This window comes from Acomys minous (genome assembly GCF_964271855.1).
Source record: "Acomys minous genome assembly, chromosome: 9".
NCBI lineage: Eukaryota > Metazoa > Chordata > Mammalia > Rodentia > Muridae > Acomys > Acomys minous.
Genome location: NC_140490.1, coordinates 75476752 through 75502018, shown reverse-complemented (window position 1 = coordinate 75502018; position 25267 = coordinate 75476752). Strand labels below are relative to the sequence as shown.

Below are 25267 nucleotides of genomic sequence, written 5' to 3'. Positions count from 1 at the left end.
AATTATCTGTCATCCATGATGACGCGGTTAACACTATCTTCTTCCTCTAGGTATCCACAGAATTCGAGAGGACTAGCCAACCCTTTCAGGCTTCATCTTGTCTATGTCTCTTTGGGGTAGTTAAATCCAAGTCACTTTTGCTTTAAAAAGAGTTTGTGGGACTTCCTCCCCCTGTATATGCTCATAGGATATCAAGTCTCTTCTTGGTAGCCTGCTATCCTTCCTCTGAGTGCCACCAGGCCTCCCCATTCAGGGGACGTGGTCAAATGTGAGGCACCAGAGTACGTGTGAAAGTCAGACCCCACTCTCCACTCAACTATGGAGAATGTTCTGACCATTGGCTAGATCTGGGTAGGGGTTTGAAGTTTACTGCCTGTATTGTCCTTGGCTGGTGCCTTAGTTTGAGCAGGACCCCTGGGCCCAAATCTGTCTATCATAATGTTCTTCTTGTAGGTTTCTAGGATCCTCTGGATCTCAGTCACACAGTCATAGGGGAAGGGAGTAAGGGGAAAATGGGAGGGAGGGAGGAATGGGAGGATACAAGGGAGGGGATAACCATTGAGATGTAATATGAATAAATTAACAAAATAAAATTTAAAAAAAGAGTTTGTGGGTTTGTTATCCTCACTACAGCGAAGAGACTAGGGTGGTACATGGGTACGTGTGCCGAAGTCAGATGGGACATCTAGATAACTCCTTGTTGGCATTTGAATATTGGTCCTTCCTGGATAGAAACTGAAAGTTTTTTATGTTGTTTAAAAGTTTTTGTTGTTTTGTGACACATTGTAACCCAAAATGGCCTCAAACTTCCAATCCTCCTGCCTCAGCCTTCCAGGGGATGGAATTATAGGTTCACACCGCCATGCCTGGCTAAGAAACTGAAAGTTTCTTGTAAAGAACCCTTGCTCAAGAGAGGAGGGACAAGTGTGTTTCTGTAAAGCAGCCAGGAACTCACAGCGTTCAAGGAGAGCAATAGCCCTTAGCCGGCTGTCCGCAGCAGCGAGATGTTCTCTTTGCCAAGTTTTATTTAAACAGCTTTAGCAATGAGGCTTTGTTGTTTTGTTTGTTTGTTTTGCTTTGTGGGTGCTTATTTTATCTGCTTCTTCTTAAAACTATCATTTGTGGGGGCCTGTGGTACAGTTCCGGCTAATTAGGCTGAGGGAGGAAGAGCACAAATTCAAGGCAATTTAGCAGGGACCAGAGGGGTGGTTGTTGTTGTTGTTGTTGTTGTTGTTGTTGTTGTGTTTAAAAGAGAAGGTGGCACAGCTGACAGAGAACTTGCGTAGCATAGGTGAGGCCCTCCCACAGTCAGTCTCCACTAGAATTAATCAATTAGTTAATTTTTTAAAGCTGGAAAATCTGGGCTTCCTTAAGCTTAAGCTCGCTTACCTTTTTGGTCCGTAACTATTATTCTACATGAATCTAGGCCTTCTTGGGGGTGTGAGTAGGATCAAGTAGAAAAATTACATCCTACATCTCGGGTTGGTACCTTCCCGGAAACAACAAGCAGACCTGAGAGGGGTGGAAGACCCCCCCACCCCTAGTCCCACAGTGCTCGGGGCTGTCATGAGGAGAGGAAGGAGCCGCTTTTTCCTAATCAAGCCTGGTTTCCCATTCCCTCACTGGAACTCATGTCAGTTTGTGATGCTTCCTGTTTGGCTTTACCAACTCAAGTTTAAAATTCCCCCCACACACTTTGCTCACTCACTTTAATAACTTGAACGATGAAGATGAGAAATAAAAAAGAAAGCATAATTCATTTTCATGCTGTTCCCAGATTGTTCACTCTTGAGTCCTCTGTGAAATCTACCAGGAAGTAGTGTCCTCAGAATGTTTCCTTCCAGCTTATCCTACGTGGGGGCAGGAGGGGGGGCAGGGGGGGACAGGAGGGGAGGGAATTTATACGCGGAACCTTGAGCTTCTATGGAAGGTTGCTTGGAAGACCCCCGCCCCTAGTCTCACAGAAGAGAAGCCCTGGAGCGGTTTCGTACCTCCTGCCCTTTCTTCTGTTGCTTTTCCTGTTTCCCCACATCCTCCTCGGACTCCCTTACAGCACAGGCACGTAGGTTTTTGTGATCCCCCCCCCCTTTGTGTGTAAGCGTATGATGTCTTTATTGAGATATAATTTACATACTGTATAATTCACCCACTTAAAGTATGCAGCAATTTAGCATATTGAATATTTTATCGCACCATAGCCCTCAGTTACCATTCTCTTTTCTCCTTGTATCCCATGCACAGGTAGCCATCCGCTTTCTTCCTGCGTAGGTTAACTTAGCCTGGAGGTTGCAGAATTACTGCACACTGTTTGTACTTTGCTCCGTGGCCCCTTCATGCAGCACATCTCCAGTGTTCATCCGTATCGTAGCCTGTGCCCAAACCTTACTCTTCCTTGTCTACTTTTTTTTTCCCCTGTGAGTAACAATGGATTTTTCTTTCCATGGACTGCACACGCACATTTCCTCAGTGTTGGTTTGCAGGGACTGGGTTGGATTTGTATTTTATTTATTTTTATTTTTTAAATGTTTTTAAAGATTTATTTATTTATTATGTATACAGTGTTCTGTCTGCATGTAACGACTGCATGCCAAAGAGGGCACCAGATTTCATTAAAGATGGTTGTGAGCCATCATGTGGTTGCTGGGAGTTGAACTCATGACCTTTGGAAGAGCAGCCAGTGCTCTTAACCTCTGAGCCATCTATCCAGCCCCGGATTTGTGTTTTAATCCCATTTATTTCTGTTCTTAATGCAAAGCCCCTCATTCATAGAAAATGTTTGCCTTTTTAAACAACTTCAATTTCTTTACTCATAAAAGAAATGATTGTGTTGCATAATTGTGCTAGACACCTGTCAACGGGGATTTCTAACCAGCAAGCACAGGTTTCTCCAACTCGCCCTAATACTGAATGTTCACAGATCAGAAATTGGACGTTGCGTTTTATTTTTTTAAAGTGCTGTTTCTAAGTTTGTGATGTTTTCCTGTTTGGTTTTATGGTGTGTCAGACAGCGGCAGACAGGTCAGAATTCTTGTTAACCAGCTGGAGCTGGAGTGGTCATTCCATGAAGTCGCTGGAGAATCCCCTCCCCCCCCACCCCCCCACCCCCAGCAAGCTGCTACAGCTTTTTAAATAATCTGTTTGAAAGATTGGCAGGTGCCACCAAAACAATTTAAATTATTTTGTTTATCTGAAATTAAAGTGCATATTGATACATAGGGCCTATTTCAGCCCTGATAGTTTGTGATTTGCGCCGTTTTTCTATTTCTGCCTCCAAATGCTTTAAAAAAATCCAATCACTATGTGTCTCTAACATAATCCACGCCATGACAGTCATAGAACTTTTCAGGCATACTGCTTATCAGGTAATGCCCACGAGAAGATGGCAGCTGAGCTCAGATGTAAAGTGGGAGGAATTCTTAGGGAATTGGCTTTTCTTTTAGGTAAATCATCTCTCTCTCTCTTTCTCTCTCTCTCTCTCTCTCTCTCTCTCTCTCTCTCTCTCTCTCTCTCTCTCTCTCTCTCTCCCTCCCCCAAATGGGTTTTATTGTGAATTAAATTTTAATGAAGTCTAAATCATTTTCTCCTTTCCACAGATGTCTCTGGGAGCCCAAATCAAGAGAGAATAGATGTATAAACCCAAGAAACAAATTGAGATTGAACTTTTTCTTATGATTGTTTACTTCTTTATGTCTCAGCTTAGGGCAGAATAGAAAGCTGCCCAGCACAGTTCTTCAGCAAGCCTGAGAAGTGACTGGCATGTGCTCCTTCGCTGCAGCCCATTCACAAGCTAGTCTGATGGCATTAGGAAGATTCGGGATGGTTTGGATATTGCCAATCCGACATCCTGTTGTAAATGTTTCTGTTTTTTTCCTTTCTCTCGAAAACAGAGTCAAGGGGCAAAGTGTGACAACCCCACCTGCTCTCAGAGCCTGAGTTGGGATGGCTACCATGGGTTCTGTAAAAAATGTGACCACCACATCTGAATGGTGGCATGTTCATGGGTCTAGATACAAAATACGCAGCCAGAGCATTTACAGTAGGTCAAACCAAGGGGAGAGCAAGTCTCAGCCACAGCAAGAGGCTGTGGAGCCTGAGAACTGTAGGCCATTAGGCCATGGTTCACTGCCACTTTCTTAGGTATTTATACATGAAACACTACTGTCTAGTCCCCTTTCAGTCAGTCACATCCATAATACTTTGTGTGTGTGTGTGTGTGTGTGTGTGTGTGTGTGTGTGTGTGAGAGAGAGAGAGAGAGAGAGAGAGAGAGAGAGAGAGAGAGAGAGAGAATATGAATCACAGACACTTGTGCAGTATTTTTCTGCTTTCACATGTACCTTGTACTGTGAAAAGCCTGGCGACACATATGTGAGATCCTTTTAGCTTAGTGGAAATGCTGTGTTACTTGGGAAACAGGTGGAGACAGGATGACCAGCACAGCCAACAAATGGTATTGGCTGTTGTTTGAAAGGTTCAAGATTTGCTTGTCCCGGTAGTGCTGCCTGTGGGTGTACCTAACAGGAATTTCTTTCCTGGAAGCAGTGGGAGAAATGTGCTCCTTTCTGTCAGGATCCTGCTTTGGGGGCAGCCGGTGTTTGTCTACTGATGTGTGAGTCGCCTTAGGCAGTAGGTGGCATGAATGAATGTTCCGCACAGCTTTGAAGAGCGCTGTATCTTCCCCTCCTCAGGGAGTTCCTAAGAACTGACCCTCCTTATCTAGGGAGCGTGCTTTCCAAGTGGAAATTAAATCTGGCCAAGGGAGACGGGCCAGAACAAAAGCGGAACGCACCTCCAAGCTTCGAGAACTGATTGAATAGCAGCTTTATGTACGGCTGTGTGCGCACCCTTACAGTGTGGAGGGGCCGTGCGTGTCTCAGCTGAAGGTTAGGAAAACTGCCTGCTCTGAGCTCCCTCACATAATGAAGCAAGAAGAAAGGGCCCTGATTAGCTCCGTGAAGTCCATTGTAGGCTTCCATTCTCCTGCTGCTAGTGACAAGAAAAGCTTCCCCTTCCTTCAGGCCTCTCTTCTGCCCCTCTCCAAGTCGCCTTGGTTGACAAACGGGCCAGAGCTCCCTAAAGAGAATCCCTTGAAATAAAGAGGTGCCTTCCACCTCCCCCATTGGCTAGCCAGCTGTTGAGGTCTCCTGCCTTTCTCCAGGCTCTTACAGCCCAGGGTGAGTGAGGAAGATGGAACTATGACCTGGGTTCATCCTGCTAAAGGCTTGACCACAGTTACTAACTAGCACCTCCTAATCTGATCATTATGCCACTTACGCTCATTTTATAAACTGTCACATCTTAAGCCAGATGCACTTTCAACCGGAAGTCTCATCCTTGGACTTTGCCTTTGTTGGGATGCTGCGGGTCCCAGTGTCCCCTGTTTATTCAGACAGGGAGCATTTAGAGTGGCTCACACACACAGCACTGTAATTTGTGTCATCTATCTCTTTCTGGTTCATGGGCCTCTGGCAAATTGCATGTCGAAGTGTTGGATTAGTTTGGAATTTAATCATGTGTTATTTTCCCTTCAATTAAATTATTTATATATTTGATTAACATTGACACCATGAGGAAGTGAAATTTTCAGTGAAGCCACATATAAGCTCACGGCCACCGAATTTGAGGCCAGCATCACTTGAAATCAGCCTGAATGTTCAATGTTGATTCGCTGTGTGTGACTCTCGGTGACCTTGGATGGCAGTGAGTGCACTGTTGACTGAAACCTAAAATGGTGCATAAAGTGAAGAGTTCATGGTCGAACTCTCTCTCTCTGTCTCAGACACTTATATTTTTCCTAGCAACCTGGTTTTTACACCTTCTAGATTCCTTTCTTTAATGTGATTACTTACATCCTTTTACTTGTACTTTTTCGTGTCTGAGGAATAACCTGGCAAATGTTAGTATAAGAAGGAAGCCTTTGAAACCATCTCAATTGGGAGCAAGCAAATGATAAACCCATAGGTCAGATCCAGACCACTGGGGTTTTGTTGTTGTTGTTGTTATTGGTGATGCTGCTGGTGATGGTGGTGGTGGTGATGATGTGTGTGTATAGCCCTTGAGATGATGTCATCATCTAAGGATCAGTTTATGGCTTTAAGTAACTGAAAAGAAAATGTTAAGAAGTGTTTCTTGGCCTGTGAGAATGTCTGGCATCCATGAGTGAGTAGCTCACTGAAATCACAGATACGGGTATACAGCTGGTGTCAGGCGAGCCTTGACAGCATAGCCTGATACATACTGTCTGGTTTTATACAGGAAAACCTTGCTAGCCCTATATGTATATATGGGTTTATCATAATGAGATAATTATGAACCAAATTGGCACATGGTTCTCACTGCTCGGGCCACCAGTATCTCTCTGTCCTTGTGAGTGCTCAACTGACCTATATCCACAGAGACCAAACAGTTATTTTTAAAGGAAAGTAACTATTTAAAACTTACAACCAGCTGGGCATGGTGGCACACGCCTTTAATCTCAGCACTTGGGGAGGCAGAGGCAGGTAGATTTCTGTGAGTTTGAGACCAGCTTGGTCTCAAACTACAAAGTGAGTCCAGGACAGCCAAGGCTACACAGAGAGAAACCCTGTCTCAAAACAAAACAAAACAAACAAAAAAACAAAAACAAAAACTTACAACCACATGAGGCCTATGATTTCTTAGAATTTTAATTTATAATTCCTAAACCCTAAAAATAAAATCTCTTAAGTGTTAAACACATTTGAAAGTCTCACATAGGCAGAGAGATACCTTGCTATTTCCTTATGGCAACTGACTGCCTACTCACTTCCCCTTTAGACTGTTGAATGTCCTTTACATAAAGATAATTTTATAGGTGCGCGTACACACACACACTCATAATCTCTAAGTTTGAATTTAAGAACAGTTTTAGGAAACTTAGTAAAACCCTTTGAGACGGTCTCCTTTACAAGCTAGTCCTGCAGGACATGGAGTTTTGATTATCTACCACCAATCCTTGCTGCTCATCCCCATCTTGAGATGACAACACTGGGGCCTGCCTGCTGCTCTGTTCAGCATCCCCCGCTGAGGCAACACGAGCACAGCTGATGTTCCCCGTGACTGTACTCCTTCGCTCGCTCTTGTTCTCCCTGCTTAGAGGCAAACTTCAATGCTGTTACATGCAGGTTCCTAACTGCCCGGCCACTTTCAAGTACCTGGTGTGTTCAGCTTAGACCTAGTCCAGAGCTCCCTCCTCCCTGCCACTCACAGGGCCTGTCTGTGAGCTGGATACCTGTTGCCCTTCCTCTTTCACTTCCTGTGAAAGTACTAGAGTCCAGGTCACCTCAGGGGACCTCTCATGTCCAATCTTTTGGGTGTGTCAGCAGGTTGGAGGAAGATGAGTCTTTTATTATCCTTCACCCACTGTGGGCCCCTCCTGCTGCTGTTCAGGAGGCTCCCTAAGCAGCTCCAGTTACTTGGCCCTGATGTCTTCCATGGCGGCAGGCGTGTTCTTTGGGCTTAGACCTGTAGCCTTATTGCTGGAGACCGGAAGAAGCATGTTGCTTTTTTGTGGCCCGCTAGCCCATGCCGGACCATCTGAGCAGTGTCCCTTTAGGTCCACCGAGAGCTGCTGCCCGCACACCACGCCAAGCGCAAGAGTGTCTGTAGCCTGCCAGGTCTGCCGGGCAAGTTCTTTCTTGCTGTCTGTGGGCGTCGCCACTGTCCTCAAAGGTACCAGGATCTGACCTTCAGCAAGTGCTCCTGTGTTGTTTGTCTGCCATAGCCCCCCCATCCACCTCCCCCAGTTTCCTCCACTCTCATCACAGCCCGCACACTTGGTGAGGCTTCGTCCATCTTCCAGGTTCAGTGAAGTTCCATTTGAACTGACCCCTGATCCCTGACATGCCACACTGATCTTGGACCCCTGGTACGTGTTTTTATGAAACCCATTATTTCCCTTCATAATGCTTATCACAACTGTAATTATACAGTAATTTAAGTTATTATCTGTTTTCCTCTGGGAGACTGTAATTTCCTTAGGGCAGAAATTATGTCTGCCTCACTCCCATTGCTGAGCCTAGTGTAAGGCTCAGCACACACCACCCTGAAGGCATGAGAAGAGAGAACGTCACCATCACTGTACCCTCTGCTCCCCTAGGGAAAGAGTGGCCATGTCTGGATATCTTTAAAATCCTTTTTTTTTTTTTAAATCCCTAAGAGTAATTTTATAGTAATGAAATACTACCCACTAAATACCGGTTGAAGCAAAGTTGCATTAAAATAAATCAGTGTTTGGGGCAATGTCTTTTGCTGGCAATCTTTACTTTGCTGCGCAGATCAGCTCAGCTCAATAGATACTGCGTAACTGCCAAGCACCAGCCGCCATCTGGGCATGAGGACGTGAAACTTAGCAGGCCTTTCAGCATGAATGGAGTTGGGTTTTCCAAATACAGTCATTCCTTTTTCCTCTCTCTGTATTTCATCCTCTTCCCTCCAGTTTTCTTCTTTCCTCCCTTGTGTTCTATCTTCTTTCCATGGGCCAATTTCTGTCCGACGAGGGCCAATTTGTTCATTTTCAATAATAGGAAAACTGGAACAATAGCAATATAAGGGAGTGGTCCTATGTGCTTATCTATTTCTCTCTCACCGAAAAGTTTATGTGCAGACTCTCAAAAGTCCTTCAGGTCACATTCGGGACCATCCAGAGCAATGTGCTAGCCATGGCGGTTGCCTGGGACTACTCACTGCACCATTGCATTCCCTGTGATGCACATCTGTTCTCTTCTCTTTGTGGGTTATGTGCACAATTGTAGCGTCTAAGATACGGCTCCCCGGGACAGCTGGTTTACAGTAGGAAGTCCAGCAGGAGAACGGTTCTGCTGTCACCCTGGTCTTTTGCACACTGTCCCTACAGGATAAGATTGCCTCCATGAGTGTGCTGTCACATGCTGCTCACTGATGTTCATCAGGCATTTGGACTGCTGTTCAAGGAGAGGAGAGTAATGACTTCCTTCTTCTGCCTTTATTCAGTTTTAACTTGTAGAAACAACACAGAAAGCTATTTTTTTTTCCATGCAAAATTTTTATCCTTAGGCAATCAGCTTCCTAGAAGAATAATCATTAGAAGGCCTATTGTGGTAGCAGAAAATTACCATTAGGTACCCAAGCCAGAGCGTTCAGAGGCGTGTATCAAATGCTGGGTCACTGCGACAACAGAGCTCAAGAGGGCCTTAATTACCGGATGGATTTTAAGAGATGCATATGTGTATACTTGAAGAAGTGTACCTGGTGGCCTTGAAATAAGGCGAATAAAACACAACATGGCCAGAGAATAAAAAGCAGAATAAAAATCTCCCTCATAGTCTACATATATTAAACTTACTGAATGTGGGCTTAATTGATTTCGGTGTTTGGCCTCACTGTGCGATCAGTCTAGCTGTCAGTGCTCCCTCCTCAGGCTCTCGAGTGCTGGCACTGGAGGCCTGCACTCCTCTCACTAAAGGCATATTCACTGAAGTTTTATGTGGAGAGCTCCCTTGTTCCTCCTCAGGTATTGCTGTAGGCTTTTCATGTTTCCTCTTGGAAGGCACTTCACGTGTCCTTCTAAAGATGTAGGCTAAAACTGACCCTAAAGCCTTGAATTGATGAGGAATTTGGGGAGATCTATCTTCATTTGTTTGCTTGTTTTAAAAAAATTGGGTGTAGAAAAATGGCTTAGTGCAGTGTTTCTCAACCTGTGCATCATGACCCCTTTGTAATCAAAAGACCCTTAAACAGGTGCCACCTGAGACTATAGAAAAACAGATATTCATACTAGATTCATAACAGTAGCAAAGTTATGGATATTAAATAGCAAGGAAAATAATTTTATGGTTGAGGTCACCACAACATAAAGAACTGTATAAATGATACAGTGTTAGGAAGGTTGAGATCCACTGGGTTAGTGGTTAAGAGCAGTTGTTGCCTACCAACAACCATGGCACCGTCACACACCTGTCACTCCAGGTCCTGGGGGCCTGATCCCCTCTCTGGCCTTCACACACACATTTTTGCGAGGAAAACATTCATCCACATAAAATAAAAAAATCTGAGAACACAATTAACCTATTAGAGTTCTAGAGCTGGATGGAAACACTGAGCCATTTGATGACCATCATAAATTCTTTCTTAGCGCCCAGTTCTCTGTGGTTACTGTTCACGAAGGGATTGTTCCAAATCTGAACCAAAGTTGCCTTTTCTTAAGCCCCGTCGTGGAATCCTGGGTGCATGTGTGTTCGTGTGGACCCCCATCCCACCCCAACACACACACACACACACACACATACACACACACACACACACACACACACACAGGAGAGTGAGAGGACACTTGCAATTCTGTCCTAAAACCCAATAGAGAACAAAGAGCACAGAGCAGCTCACCTTGCCTTGTACACATTCTTTGCAGAACTCAGGCTTAACCCGTGCTCTTTCAGATTTCAGGCACACATATTTTTTTTTCTGGCCGCCCAGCTTACTCCCAATCGTCTTGCCCGTTCTCGCTTCACAGTCAGTTAGCAAGAGCAAATGTGTCTTAGAAATGCCTGTACCAGAACTTTTTAAAAATCTGTGATGTAGGGAAGTTATTCGTGTGATCTACAAGGCTTAAAATTCAAGCATTTTTTTTTCACTTCCTTTTGTTGCTTTTAGAAATGCCTAATACATTTGAATTTTTTTCCCTCTCTTCTCAACCCCAGCATATCAATAATGACCACATTCATGGAGAAAAGAAGGAGTTTGTGTGCCGCTGGCTGGAATGTTCCAGAGAGCAGAAGCCCTTCAAAGCCCAGTACATGTTGGTAGTGCATATGAGAAGGCACACCGGCGAGAAGCCACACAAATGTACAGTGAGTACGCACCGGGGCAGCCTCAGTGTCCCCTCTCCGAGGCGAGCGTGACACTCTGCTCTCAGGTCTTCTCTGTTTTCAAGAGCTTTGCATGCTGTTGGGCCTGGTTCTGAAAGGGTACTTGGGTGGTAGTAAGAGCAGAGAGAGAGCACTGTTTGTAGCAAGGACCTTCAAGTTGGACTTTAATTAGGGCCATCTCTGCATAGCAGCAAGCAGGCATGAGGTGACCGGCTCGCTCCCTGAGCTGATGGCTTCCGTGGCTGCCATGTCTTCATAGTTCAGCACGCTGCAGGGCAAAGCATAACGTTGCTCTTTTTTTCAGTTCATCTTATTTGTGTGTGTAGTGGTCAAAGGGTCTTGGTAGAGCTGCCTCCCTCTCTCCCTCCCTCCCTCCATGCACCTCTACATGTGTTACAGGCATCAAACTCAGGAGGCCATGTTGCCACAGCGTGCACTTTGACCCATCTTATGAGCCCTAAGTTAAGCATTCTTTATTAAAAACAGAATTCAAAAAATGCTGGGCTCAGGGTGTACCTCACCGTGACGTGTTTAACTACCGCACACAAGGCTCCGGGTGCTAACATAGTGTCCCAAGTAGAGAACCCTGTTCACAACCTTTGCAGCCACCTGTAGTCTCAACATGTGTGCGCTAAAACTGTTGCATAATGTTATTGTTAGTCTGTGTGAGTATGACATGGAACATAAATGAACCATCTGTCTCCATAATGTCTCAAAAGGTACGTGCATATATTCTAAAGTCTTAAAAAAAAAAAAAAAACCTCACACCACTTCTTATCCCAAGTGTTTTGGGTAAGGTGTAGTCAGAGGCCCTCAGCTGTCTTCTGCTCGCGCTTTGCTCAGTCTCCGTGGTGGAGTGTGAGCCTGTGAAGTGGGCTGGGGCTGCAGGGAGCCTGCACTTTGTCTCAGGGGTGCTCTGGGCACTGCGCAGCGCTGGTACTTTACATCTTAAAGGCCCTTTACAAACATGATCAGATTCCATGGCTTTGTATGGACACAAAGCCATATTAATGAACTTTTGTGCTGAATCTGAAATCAGTGGGAATTGGAGGAGATCAGTGAGCAGATAATGAAATTCATTGTCCACATTGAGCTGTCTATTAAAAAAAATAGGAAAGGGGGGAGGGAAGCCTTGAGGCACTAACAGTGCTTTGTCTTCAACTACCCCGGCCACATCTGAATCCCAATAAATGCCGAGTTTGGTGGAGTTTTTGTTCTGTGGTTTTGAAAAGCTGCTGACCCTTGAAAGGTCAAGTTTTTATCCACTTGGAGAGAGGGTTGAGCACAAGCTGCCGCTGCTATTGTGCCGAGTGGTCCACGTTTACCTGTTGTCCTCAGTTTGAAGGCTGCACAAAAGCCTACTCGAGACTCGAGAACCTGAAAACGCACTTGAGATCTCACACTGGAGAGAAGCCATACGTCTGTGAACACGAGGGCTGCAACAAGGCGTTCTCCAACGCGTCAGATCGGGCCAAGCACCAGAACAGGACACATTCCAATGAGGTAAGCCTCCATTGGGATCCAATGCGACAGGCAGAAACAATGAGCCTCCCGTGTGGAATAGACGTGGTAAAATAGACATGTTCTGTTTTATTTTCCTCTGGGCTGTTTCCGGTGTGAGTGGGCTCTGGGGCCCTGCAGGTAAAGGCTTGGGGCCTCAAGGATGGATTCTGCTTGGATAGTAATGCAGATGAAGAGAAAATTCTACAAAACTCTTGCTAAACTTAGTTTCCTGTTGCTTGGACCTGCCACCTACTGGCCAGTCATCAACTTGGAACTCAGTCGACTTGCTCTGCCAAAATAGCATGAACCCACACAAAGTAGGGCCTGGTACTGACTAGAGAGATACTGAGCCATCACACTGGCAGGTGACAGCTCACTACTAAAAGCATACAAGTTTATTGCTTTCTAGGAGAAAGAGGTTTCATCACATCCATCACTTCTAAAATTATTCTCATGGGACAAAGTCAACTTAAATAATAATTGTAGACATTCTAAATCCCAGAGGATCTTGGGAACTAGTCTTAGAAGCCCGGTTAACGTGTAAGTCAGTTATTTAAGATAATAACATGAGCAAAGCCTCATCATGGTGATATATGTTGTATTGCTATTGTTTTCAGGTATTTATCTGTAGACTACTGACAAGTGTAATACTAGAAATGGTTATGAATTTGTTTTAGCTGGGCTTTGATACATATCTGACTAAAATGGTATAACTTCTCCTTGAAGGTGTACCTGAAATTCCCGCTCCTCTGTAAACTGCCCCTTGAGTAAACCGAGATTAACAAAGCTCCCCTCATTTGGGATAGAAATGAGATAGCTAAAACACGTAGTTCAGGCCTACAAAATGTGTCCCCGGTTGCAGAAGGAGAAATTTATATGGATGAGACTCCAGAGTGGCGTTTATAACATGCTCAGGTACAGGCCGCCGTCACAGCCTTGCAGGATCCAAGGGAGCCACTTTGCTCAGGAGCCCTTAGGCTTTAGGGGCGAGGGAGTCCTGGTCATAGAGTAAAACAGCCTTTCATGAGATCGTCTACGCTATCTAAAATGTATATTTACATCTGGTCATTTTTGAAACTCACACTTGTAGGTCCCTAGACACCGGCTATGTCAGAAGGCCATGGTGTGATGAGGATGTCCAGGTCATGTTGAATCTCCTGCTTAATGACCCCGAGTCTAGACTGGGAGATACATGAAAACAAGATAGATTAGTATTTGCCAGCCTCCTGCAGATTTTGGAGTGCTAGAATGTTCTGGAATTACTGTACAGCATGAAGAATGTCCTAAGTGAGGATGGTCATACAGGTTGTTTTTCTGTCAACCCCAATTCCAATGTATAGCGTTCGAAAGCCCTTGTTTTGTGCCTTCACAAAGATTGATAACTAGTTCTATGCGCAGCCCTTTTGCTGTGCTAGGTATAGTTATGAATTCAACAGGGTGGCTCCGGAGAGTAGTTCCCGCACAGGAAAGCTATATGGCATTTCTCTGTCCAGGACTTTGTCCTTGCCCATTCAGGGCCCTGGATTATATGGCGGTGGCCTCAGGGTTAGGCCTCCCCGTTTAGATCATACAGTTAGTGTTTCTCGCAGAGGTACATTTATGTCCAGGCTCAAGGTGCCCTTCCACTCGGACCTCTTATGAACAGGACCTTTGCTGGGACCCTTTACTTTTGATATCTCCTTGTCCTCATTTTTTTAACCACAGGATCTTATTCTCTGTTTTCAGGACCCAGTTAAAGTGTTTCCTAAAGTTAAAGCTCCATTGAGCAAGTGTTTGCTGTGGGTTACTCGCAGTTGCAAGCACCTTATATACCCATGAGCTGGGAGTTAAACCCAGATTTTAATCACTGTCACTTCCCAGGATTATCCCAACCAAAAAAAAGGAGTCCTCGTTTGTCTACATCTTTAGGATTCACACGTTTTCTCTATCAGAGAAGAAGATTCTGTATACAAAATAAAAAGTATTACATAAAGGGTTTTATATTCACTGAGGGTGCACGTTTTTGTGCACAAGGAGTCTTGCATGTAATAGTACACACTTGGTGTTCAGTGAAAAGGAAATTTAGCAGGGACTAGTTGGCTCAGCCCTGTAATCCCTGCACCTAGGAGGCTGAGGTAGGAGAATTTATAGCCAGTGTGTGTTACAGAGAAAGAATGTGTCTTTTAGGGTTGGGGGGTGAAACAGAGTTTCTCTGTATAACAGCCCTGGCTATCCTGGACTCACTTTTGTAGACCAGGCTGGCCTTGAACTCACAGAGGTCCACTTGCATCAGCCTTTCAAGAGCTAATTAAAAGAATGTGCCACCACTAGAATAAATTTTATAGTCAGGAGAAAATATATCACCAGCTTTCCGACAGTACCTGAACATGCAAACAGCAGCTGAGGATGCAAGTCAGGAAAGGAGCAATCACACCTGAAGTTGAAGATCCAGGATGTGAAGAGCAGACCCCCTCAGCATGGCTGCCGTTGCCATGGCCTGTCACTGCATTTTCTTGCTAGCGCATAATTTCAAGGACAAGCTACACAGTTGTGCTCTTGTTTTAAAGCATAACTTCCAGAACCTGTGTTCTTGTGAGATTGTTGGAGGTGGTACTTAATGTGCATCTTCATACGCAAGGGTACAGGGTTCCAGGTGTGCTGGTGGGTGCCCCTGGCCTTGGAAATGCTAATCCTGATGAACACATGAGATGTGTTCTTATCTCTAGGCTAATCTTAATATTCACATGAATGTGTTTACAGAAAGAGTAGCTCTTCAGATATGCCCTGTGCCCCTCTTTGCCATCTCTATCCCCCTGCTCCCCTCTGCCCCTCCCCACCGCCCCCGCCCCCATGCCCACACACCTGCCTCGAGCACTTAGCCGACAGAACAGCCTGTCCTGCCGGTGCCCTGAGCAAGCCCAGGGTTGATGTGCAAACACCTAAAGGTAATGGCACTAACTGCCAGAGCCATTCTTCTGTCCCTAATGCATGGAATCCTGTCCTCTCATCTCATCATGTATATGCAGCAAATCACAGCTCCTGAGTAGACATAATTTGTAGTTAATGGGAAGCAATTCTACCCAACTGAATCTTACATTTGAAGGCGAAGACTCTCCGGATAATGCTCAAAATCTTCGCTTCTCCACATTACAGAGTTTCGGCGTTTTAGGTGGCACTCAGTCTGGTCTAGGGCTTTTAGTGAAAAAGCATCTTTAAGACATGCATCCTAGAGGCAGGGTGTTTAGCAAGGATAAGAGATACATTATTTTAATCATGCTTTTTGTGATGATTTCTTATGTACTAGCTCACCTTCTGGTTCACAGAGAAGGAAGGACAAAGTCCTCTTGCGGCACTCAGTAAGAAGGGACCATGCCCAGGACCCTGCACGCACCAGAATCTTGGAATGTACAATTCTCTTTAATAGAATGCTGCAATATTTATATATACCCTCTCACACTTGGGATTACTTCTAACGCGCAACGCAGTATAAATAGCTGCTCTGTTGTGTAGGGAATGGTGACAAGGAGAAGTGCCTGCTCACACTCACCGTGGACAAAAGGTTCCACAGCCCAGGCATGGCTTTTTCATGGTTTCCATCTTAAGGCAGTTGAGTTTGTGGACATAGACCCCTGGGCAGGCAGGGCTGACTTGACTCGTACCAACATCCCATAATTCTATTGTTTTTGAAGGCAGGGAAACAAAATCACCATTCTGGCACTGGTAACTAACAAAGGGAACAATTCTGTGCTCTATATGAATGTTTTGTTATAAGTCCCCATATGTTTATAACTATATCAGGAGGCATGGTTGGTGACTCAGGTGGAAATAAAATGAGCATAAAGTAGTTCTGCCATGAAGAGAGAGACCTGGAAAGTCGGAAGAAAACAGACTCCGAGTCCTGGTTTTCCTAAACCCTTCTCCAGCCCTGGGTAGTGTGTGGAAAGGGTGTGTATTAAACACCAGAGACCTTTCTGAGGATGCTGACCCCTGAACTCCAAACAGCTGTAATGCTGCTCAAATGGGTACAATTTAGTGAAACAACATGAGACTGGCTCTGGGCTGCTTTGGTTTTATTTCTTATTATTATAATACCTGTGTACAAATAGCACATTTACAAAGCAAAGAATCATTAGACCTCAGAACCAAGAGAAGAAATTTCTTCACACAGAGCATCTCCTGCAAGATGTATAAAATTGTCCTGATATCATCTTCCTGTAAGCCTCCCTCCATTATCATCATCACCAGATGGAGAGCCATGGTACTTCCACTCACAGCATAAGCACTTGCAGTATTGTAAAGGCAATTTGCACGCTATTACCACTTGCAGGGCTCCCTAAATAATACCCTATCAAACTAGATTCTATAAGGCATGGAACAATATCCAAATAGCCTTTCCAAGTCATTAGACCTGAGGAGTATCTAAATGTTGCGGGAGTGTTTTCAAAAGAATTAGAATTGTAATTAACCACTGCTAAGTCATAGTCACTTTTATAACCATCGACAACTCGTTTTTTTATGGCATTTGATAGAAACCGTATGTATGCAAAATCCCTGGCTGCACCAAGCGCTACACAGACCCCAGCTCTCTCCGGAAACATGTGAAGACCGTGCATGGCCCTGAGGCTCATGTCACCAAAAAGCAGCGTGGGGACATGCACCCTCGGCCTCCACCCCCGAGAGATCCTGGCAGCCATTCACAGTCCAGGTCCCCCGGCCGGCCACCTCAGGGAGCCTTTGGTGAGCAGAAAGAGCTGAGTAACACTACCTCAAAGCGGGAAGAATGCCTCCAGGTGAAGCCTGTCAAGGCTGAGAAGCCCATGGTACGTCATTCACTCTCCCGCTCTCCCACAGCCTACCAGGGTCCTTGAGAAAAGCCAGGCTCAGCATGACAAGGAACAACACTGCCCCCTCTTGGTTGTATCTGACTACTCTGATTTAAGGGTCATGAACCCAGCAATAGAGTCTGCTCACTTGAAGTTAATCTGCTTAGAAATTACTTTGCTCAGGAGTTTCGGAGATTCTTACCTAACTTTTAAAACGGATCCGTAGCTCTACCACTTGTGGCAGACACGGCCGCACATCTCTTTAAAGTGGCTACTCCGTAGAAAATCATTCCTTGAGCCTTTCTGCAAATACATTTTCTGTCTTCCTTGCCCTGGTGACCCGATGCTGAATAAGCTGAAGTCGGCCGGGGCTTATAGTTCAGTGGGATACAAGATTGACAAATACAGTTCAGATGTTGGATTTCAAATACAAGTCTGTGAAAAGCCTTCTCGAGAAGGAGAATTGGCAGTGTGCTCCGAGGGCAGAGGCCGTGAGGACAGAGTTGAGCACTCAGATCAGGGAGAGCAAGTGGTCCCGGGGAGGGGGTGGGAGACGAACAGTTCTGGCTGTGGGATTTGCCAGAGCAAAGGGAGAGGAGAGCAAGGCAAGATTAGTGGGCGAGAGTCGGCTTAACAGCTCCAATACTAAGTATTGCAGTACAGGTTGGAGAGCGTGGAGACAGGGTCTGCCTGTCATCCTAATCCATGGCACCTCTCATTACTTCCAGAAGTAATTATTTATAGCCGTGTGTCTCAGGGTGACTTGGAATGTGACTGCTATAAACAACTTAGATTGTAAAGGTAGTTCTCAAAGAGATGAGGACCAGCCTTATGTCTCCAGGTGTGGCCATGGACACTCGTGAGATGAATCGTGTCACGTTTGCACAACAGATGCCATGTGGCCAGACACATCTAAACACCAGAGACCTCGGAAGACATTTACTAATGAACATTACATTTCTAATATGATTTCTCTTAAAACATGTCTTTAATTTGGTCATCGTGCTATGAATTAAATTCTTTCTTCTTTTTTCTTATTAATGCAACACCTCTTCTGTCTATTGCTCCCAAATGTCTTGTTCTCACTTCCTAAGGACAGTGGGTAATAAGGTGAGGGAATTTTGGCTTCTCTGTTCTTTGGTTTGGTTTGGTTTTCACTTTTCCATGTGAGCTTTCTTCCCATTTCATCATTCTTTCATTCTGACGGCACTGTGACGTCCTTGCTGAGCATTCAGCTCTGCCTTGAACGTAGTGTGTGAAAACTGTGGCTTAGGTGGTGAGACTCATTGTTAATTTTGCCTCAGTCTTCATAATAAATCAAACTGGGCAACCAAGCAGTCGTTCTCAAACTCTGCTTAATCGCTGTCCTGACTAGCGTAAATTCACATGTGGCACCAGACATGTAGTGTCTTCTTTGAAGAAGCCCTAGATAAATTTGTTAGCAGCTTAACCGCCGTTCAGTCGAGTACATATAGTTTATTAACTGTAAGTGCCCATGGCCTTCCTACATGGTCTGTGGAAGTTGGTGTGCATCGTCACATGCGCAGATCCATGTAGCTATATGTTCTGATTGTTCTGTTGAAGAATGAGAGGTACCCGAAGTTTTAACAACTCCTAGTACCTCTGGAAGAGCCTGGATCTCAGGACCTTTCTGAGGCAAAGGAATTAAGCAGGAATTCACATACTCATGATCAGATTTACAAACCTCCCTTAGCTCTACTTGGTTGCCCAGGGTGAAGGTACTGTATGTATCACGTGGCACTTGCAAAGAAAGTATGTGTTTGCTTGGATTTACATGATGTGAAAGTAAATAAAGCTAACAGGGCCCCGAGAGAGTCACCCCTACAAACACTCTCTTAACAGCGTTGGTCAGCCCACCTGAGAATAACAGAGCGATTCTTTATTTGCGGTTGGTAGCTCCAGGCTGTGTAGGAGTTCTGGAGGGAATACTGCAGAGGCTGACATTAGCCCATCTTAGGGCTCTAAGTATTGTGACTTTCGGTGGCCACTGCACTTCTCAGAACATCACTCTTCTTGTCCTTGCAAAGGAGATGTGGCTTCATCTGTAGGTGCCCTTGCAACTTTAGGTTAGACCAACTGGAAGTGCAGTGTGAGTGCTATCCTGCGTGCTGCAGGTCCGTCCGCAGGGTGTCCACATCCTGAGATGGTCAGCCTTCCCACTTACCGCCCCGGGGAACCCTGGCATGGAGTAAAGTAGTGCTTCCTTTGATTGAGAGTAGTCAGTGGGATTGAGTTTTCCAGAATGTTCTTTCAGTGCCTACTTGGTTAAGATTAGGAGAACACACTAAGAAAGATGCACACCAAGAGGAAAAATGAAACTATTCTACTGACTCAGAGCCATTCTGCATTGCAGCCTGTCTTCCCTTCTGAGTTGGACAGAATCAAAAGGATGGATTTTTTTTTTATCAAATATGGCTGCCCTGATCTGGACCCTGGTTGAGGGTCTGTAACACCAGGAAAATGTGGCAGGGAGGAAAGCAGAATAGTTTTGGGAACCAGGCCTGACTAGCATAGAGGGACCCTTGTTGGAAGGAGACAATATATCCTGTGGAGCACGCCCTGTATGTATGTATACATAAAGATTCTGCAGTAGTGAATGCAGTAATGTCCTGGAGATAAAATTGAAGACAAGGAAGTATGTCGACGTAGTTGGCATTTGGAACAGGATATCATGGCTGACAGCTCTGATCACACTGCATCCAGCATCCTCTAGCATCCATCGCCTCCCCTTGTGTATCAGCCCGGCTCGGGGACCATTGTCATTTTGGCCCAAAGGCTACCTCCATCCACCAGGACATAGTTTTTCTTCTCATTTAACGTGCTGTTACCCTGATGGTCTTGACTTGCATGAGCTGTCATTTTGGCTTCCTTTCCTTTACCCTTCCTCATGCCCTTGTGTTCCGTTTTCCCTTGGCCCCAACAGACATCTCAGCCAAGCCCTGGTGGTCAGTCTTCATGCAGCAGCCAACAGTCCCCCATCAGCAACTATTCCAACAGTGGCCTCGAGCTTCCTCTGACCGACGGAGGTAGCGTAGCAGACCTCAGTGCGATCGATGAAACCCCAATCATGGACTCGACCATTTCCACCGCGACCACAGCCCTCGCTTTGCAAGCCAGGAGAAACCCGGCAGGGACCAGATGGATAGAGCACATCAAACTTGAAAGGCTAAAACAAGTGAATGGAATGTTTCCAAGGCTGAACCCTGTTCTACCCTCCAAAGCCCCTGCGGTGTCTCCTCTCATAGGAAATGGTAAGTCCCACCTCCGACCGTGCTCCTGCCTGCCTGTCTGTCTGCTCAGGGTAGTTCTTCTCCTTTACGTGTGGCCAGAACACGCCAAGAGGACCTGGAGCCCTTGCTTTTATATTTATTCGTCTCTCCACAGATCCTAAGCTTGCTCTGGGACTGACCTGTGTTGAGGTTGAACCGTTTCCATTACTTTTTCTGGATGCTCCATAGTTAGAAAATAATAAGAGAATAATACTGGAACAAAAAATAAACCAGATTTTAATGGAGAAATTGTTATTGTTCGAGTTTCAGTGGGGCAAGAAAAACTTGCACAGTAGGTGCATTTGCGGTTAGCGCCTCGGCTGTATAGCTTTAAGACATAAAATCAAGATAATTTTTACCTGTTTGCCCAGGTCAAGGAAATGGAAATGCTTGTTGGCACCCAATTTCAGACATCCTTGACTTTACATTTCCTCTTCTCTCCCCTCCCTCTGCCTTCCCTCCAGGCACACAGTCCAGTAACAACTACAGTACAGGTGGGCCCGGCACCCTTCTCCCGAGCAGAGGTGACCTGTCGGGCGTAGACTTCACCGTGCTGAACACGCTCAACAGGAGGGACAGCAGCACCAGCACCATCAGCTCCGCCTACTTGAGCAGCCGGAGATCCTCCGGCATCTCCCCCTGCCTGTCCAGCCGCAGGTCCAGCGAGGCGTCCCAGGCTGAAGGGCGACCCCAAAACGTGAGCGTTGCTGACTCCTACGACCCCATCTCCACAGATGCCTCACGGAGGTCCAGCGAGGCCAGTCAGGGCGATGGGCTGCCCAGCCTTCTCAGCCTCACACCCGTGCAGCAGTACCGCCTCAAGGCCAAGTATGCTGCTGCCACGGGTGGCCCGCCACCCACACCCCTACCCCACATGGAAAGGCTGAGCCTGAAGACCAGGATGGCCTTGCTAGGGGAGGGGAGGGACCCAGGGGTGACTCTGCCTCCAGTCCATCCTCCTCGGAGATGTAGCGATGGAGGAGGCCACACATACAGCCGGCGTCACCTACTGCCTCATGATGCACTAGCGAACAGTGTGAGGAGAGCCAGTGACCCTGTGAGGACGGTCTCTGACAACATGTCACTTCCCAGGGTTCAGCGCTTCAGCAGCCTCCACAGCTTTAACTCTCCAGGTTTGCCTCCATCAGTAGAAAAGCGTAGCTTAGTGCTGCAAAATTATACCCGGCCGGAGAGCAGCCAGCCGCGATACTTCCAAGCATCCCCTTGTCCACCCAGCATCACAGAGCATGTTGCCCTGGAGGCCCTGACCGTGGATGCTGATGCCAACTTGAATGATGAAGATTTCCTGCCGGATGATGTGGTACAGTATTTAAACTCCCAGAACCAAACAGGGTATGGGCAGCAATTACAGAGTGCCATCCCTGAAGATAGCAAAGTAGCCCATGGGCCCGAGGACTTGGACCTGCCTGGGCTACCAGACAGTCACATTGGCCAGCAGTACCCGGTTCTTGAGCAGCCTTGCTCTGAGGGCAGCAAAACTGATCTGCCCATTCAGTGGAACGAGGTCAGTTCCGGAAGCTCTGATCTGTCATCCTCCAAGCTGAAGTGTGCTCAGCGCCCTACCGTACAGCAGGCTCGAGCCTTTGGGTTATATAACAATATGGTGGTACACCCACAGAGTCTGTGGAAGGGAGGAGCTGGCTCAGCTGTGGGGTATCAGACCCTTGGAGAGAGCGGCAGTGCCTACGGTGGCCCAGAGCACTTTGCAATGCACGGTGGGGAGGTACCTGGCCACAGTGGACATGCTTTCCATGAACAGCCATATAAGACGCAGCAGTATGGGAGCCAGCTCAACAGGCAGCCGCTGACGTCCGGTGCACTAGACAGTGCCTGTGCTGCTGGCATCCAGGGGTCCAAGCTGAAAGGCAACACCTTGCAAGAGAATGGGAATTTGCTAGATTTTGGCCTGTCCACGGCACCAAATGAGTTAGCTGGCAATACAGTGAATGGCATGCAAACCCAAGATCAAATGGGCCAGGGGTACATTGCTCATCATCTACTCGGTGGCAGCATGCAACACCAGGGAGCCAGCCGCCCTGGCCAACCAATCCTAGGGCAAGTTGGTGCTACCTCACATATTAACGTCTATCAAGGGACGGAGAGCTGTCTGCCAGGGACTCAGGACAACAGCAGCCAGCCATCGAGCATGGCAGTTGTCAGGGGCTACCAGCCCTGTGCCAGCTATGGGGGCAGCAGGCGCCAGGCAGTGCCAAGGGGCAGCCTCACTCTGCAGCAAGGACAGCTCAGTGACATGAGGCAGACCGGCATCAAGATGGAGGCACAAGGGCAGTCGCAGCAGCTCTGCTCTAGCATGCAGAATTACTCCGGTCAGTTCTATGACCAAACCGCGGGCTTCAGTCAGCAAGACAGGAAAGCTAGTTCATTCTCCCTTTCAGATGCCAACTGCCTGCTCCAGGGGACTGGCACTGAAAACTCTGAGTTACTTTCCCCAGGTGCTAACCAAGTGACAAGCACAGTTGACAGCTTTGATAGTCATGACCTAGAAGGAGTACAGATTGATTTTGATGCCATCATAGATGATGGGGACCAGACCAGCCTAATGTCAGGGGCCTTGAGCCCAAGTATCATTCAGAACCTTTCCCACAGCTCCTCCCGTCTCACCACTCCACGGGCGCCCCTCCCGTTCCCATCCCTGTCCATGAGCACCACCAACATGGCTATCGGGGATATGAGTTCTTTGCTGACCTCACTTGCAGAAGAGAGCAAGTTCCTTGCAGTTATGCAGTAGGCAGTAGGCAAGGAGGATCACAAATAGAGATTTTTTTTTTCAAAATTAGGACTTGAAAGATTGAGTTGACTCTCTTTGGACTCTTTCCCCCGCCCTCCCCCCCCCCCATTTCTTTTCTTTCTTTCTTTCTTTTTTTTTTCTCCCAAGTTCTGTATGTATTTCCGCAATCTCATCTCACCTGAATGGGATGTGTCTCAAGTATATTCCTTTTATGGAAAAGGACTCTGAGAAACCCTGAGGTATTCTAGGGGACAGACTGTCTTCCATTTCAGTTTTGAATCAGTATTGTGACATTCCGATCCCCCCTTTTCTTTGAACCTGTAAGCCTGCCTCTTTTGAGTGAACCAGTGTTAGTGTGCAATGTGCATGTTCTTTCTTTTAGAAGAGAAGCCATCAGATGAAAAGATTTGGCCTGCTTCTCTGCCATCCCAGGAACTAGTGATTGGGGTGCTTGTGGCCAAGGGGGTCACATACAGGTCCACCTCTGAAAGTTTCCCTTTACAATTCTCAGTGACTTGCTTTTATGTGTGTATGTGTGTTTTTATTTCCCATACCGAGTACAAGAATTGGATGGATAGTGAACTTGAAGATTGTTTGTGGGTGCACTATAGTTAGTATAAATAGCAGGTTTTAATTTGTTCCCCCACCTTAATTCAGTTCAGGGCATACTTTTAACAGCTGCACAAAAAGTGGAAATTTGGGGATCCTACAAGAGAAATAGTTTGATCAGGGTTTTTCAGGGGGTTGAATTCTTCTGCTAAGTAAGCATCCCGTGGATCTGGCTATATAGGTCAGTTCTCAGTTATCTCTTTTTGCATTTCCTCCACCTTCTTGAGCATCCAGTGTTATTTAGCACAGCAATGAGAGCAGACAGGTGGTTGGTGTTCAGACTCTTTTAACTCTTTTGTAAGAAGACAGGCCAGTTGGGTAGAAACAACTGGGTACAATTAGTTTGAGGACTAATTAGTTGAGTTGCTATAATTGAGACTTGCTCGTACCCCTCTCCTCATTATCATTGATAACTGAGAATTGCCTATATGTAGCTCTAAGTAGGCATTTAAACGGCCCACAACTGGATGTATCACTACCATTTATTAATTTCACGATAGTGAGGCAATATGTCTATCCAAAGTGCCCTGTTTTCAGAGATGTGTAAGATGTAGTTATAAAAGGCAGAGATCACATACGTTGACATCAGGAATAAGTTACTTTAACCATTTTTTATCATCGGAGAGCATGAAATCTGATATTTAGTAGCCACTAGCCCTTAACATGGTCTAGTACTTTAGTTTTAGATTAAGATTTTAAAGAGTTACACAGTGTAGTCACCCCTCATATGCAGTTGACACATGAGAGTCATACTATGTGTGCACAGAGTACATGAATTACCTAGCATAAGACTTTAAAACTATGTAAATGATTTTTTTTAAAGTTAACCCATCAGCTCCTGACATTGGATTTCCCCCAAGTGATTTTGACATGGTTGTGTGGCTTCTCCTCTTAAATCCCGCCATTAAAGTTAGGAGTAGAAGGATGAAAACCAAGTAAGTATTAGGTAATAGGAAGGATGTGGTGACTAGCCAGTTTTGCTCATGCCAATTTCAACAGGGAGGAGCCTTTGCCATTTAGGATTTTGCTTTCTATTTGATGTCCCCAGGACCAGTAGAGCAGTCTGTAAGTTCTGCACGCACTGCAGCCCCCTCCCAGGGACAGCCCACCAGCAAGAGGGAACGGCTACTCTGAGTTCAGGAGAGTAAAGCAAGGTCTCGCTAGTTCCCAAACAGCTCACATTATCTTCACAAAATGAGTAATGGAAGCCCCAAATACCATTTGTGAAAGAGTTTTTTGTTTTGTTTTGTTTTAAGTCTTTGGCCTGGGACTCACCAGGCATCCCGTACTATTTGGCCCGATACCTTTATTACTTCTGGTTTCAAAGAAGAGCTTCAGGACTCTCCTCCTCCCGCGCGGAGGACGAGCTTGGTCCCTGGTCACACCCATTGACTGCCTAGCACAGCAGAGACCTCCCCAGGTGGAATCCTTGC

The 25267-nt window shown here is 46.1% G+C and overlaps 1 protein-coding gene across 5 annotated transcripts in view; it reads left to right on the top strand.

Annotated features, from left to right (window-relative positions):
- The window catches only part of GLI3 (GLI family zinc finger 3), a 276887-nt gene extending 252122 nt beyond the window's left edge, over positions 1 to 24765 (top strand). For all 5 annotated transcript variants that reach the window (XM_084796219.1, XM_084796220.1, XM_084796222.1 and 2 more), the window contains exons 11-15: positions 10693 to 10842; positions 12199 to 12363; positions 16872 to 17162; positions 20110 to 20437; positions 20920 to 24765. In XM_084796219.1, the coding sequence (XP_084652345.1) occupies positions 10693 to 10842; positions 12199 to 12363; positions 16872 to 17162; positions 20110 to 20437; positions 20920 to 23225 (3240 nt within the window). In that variant the 3' untranslated portion in view covers positions 23226 to 24765. The remainder of the gene's footprint in view (positions 1 to 10692; positions 10843 to 12198; positions 12364 to 16871; positions 17163 to 20109; positions 20438 to 20919) is intronic.
- The last annotated feature ends 502 nt before the right edge of the window (positions 24766 to 25267 follow it).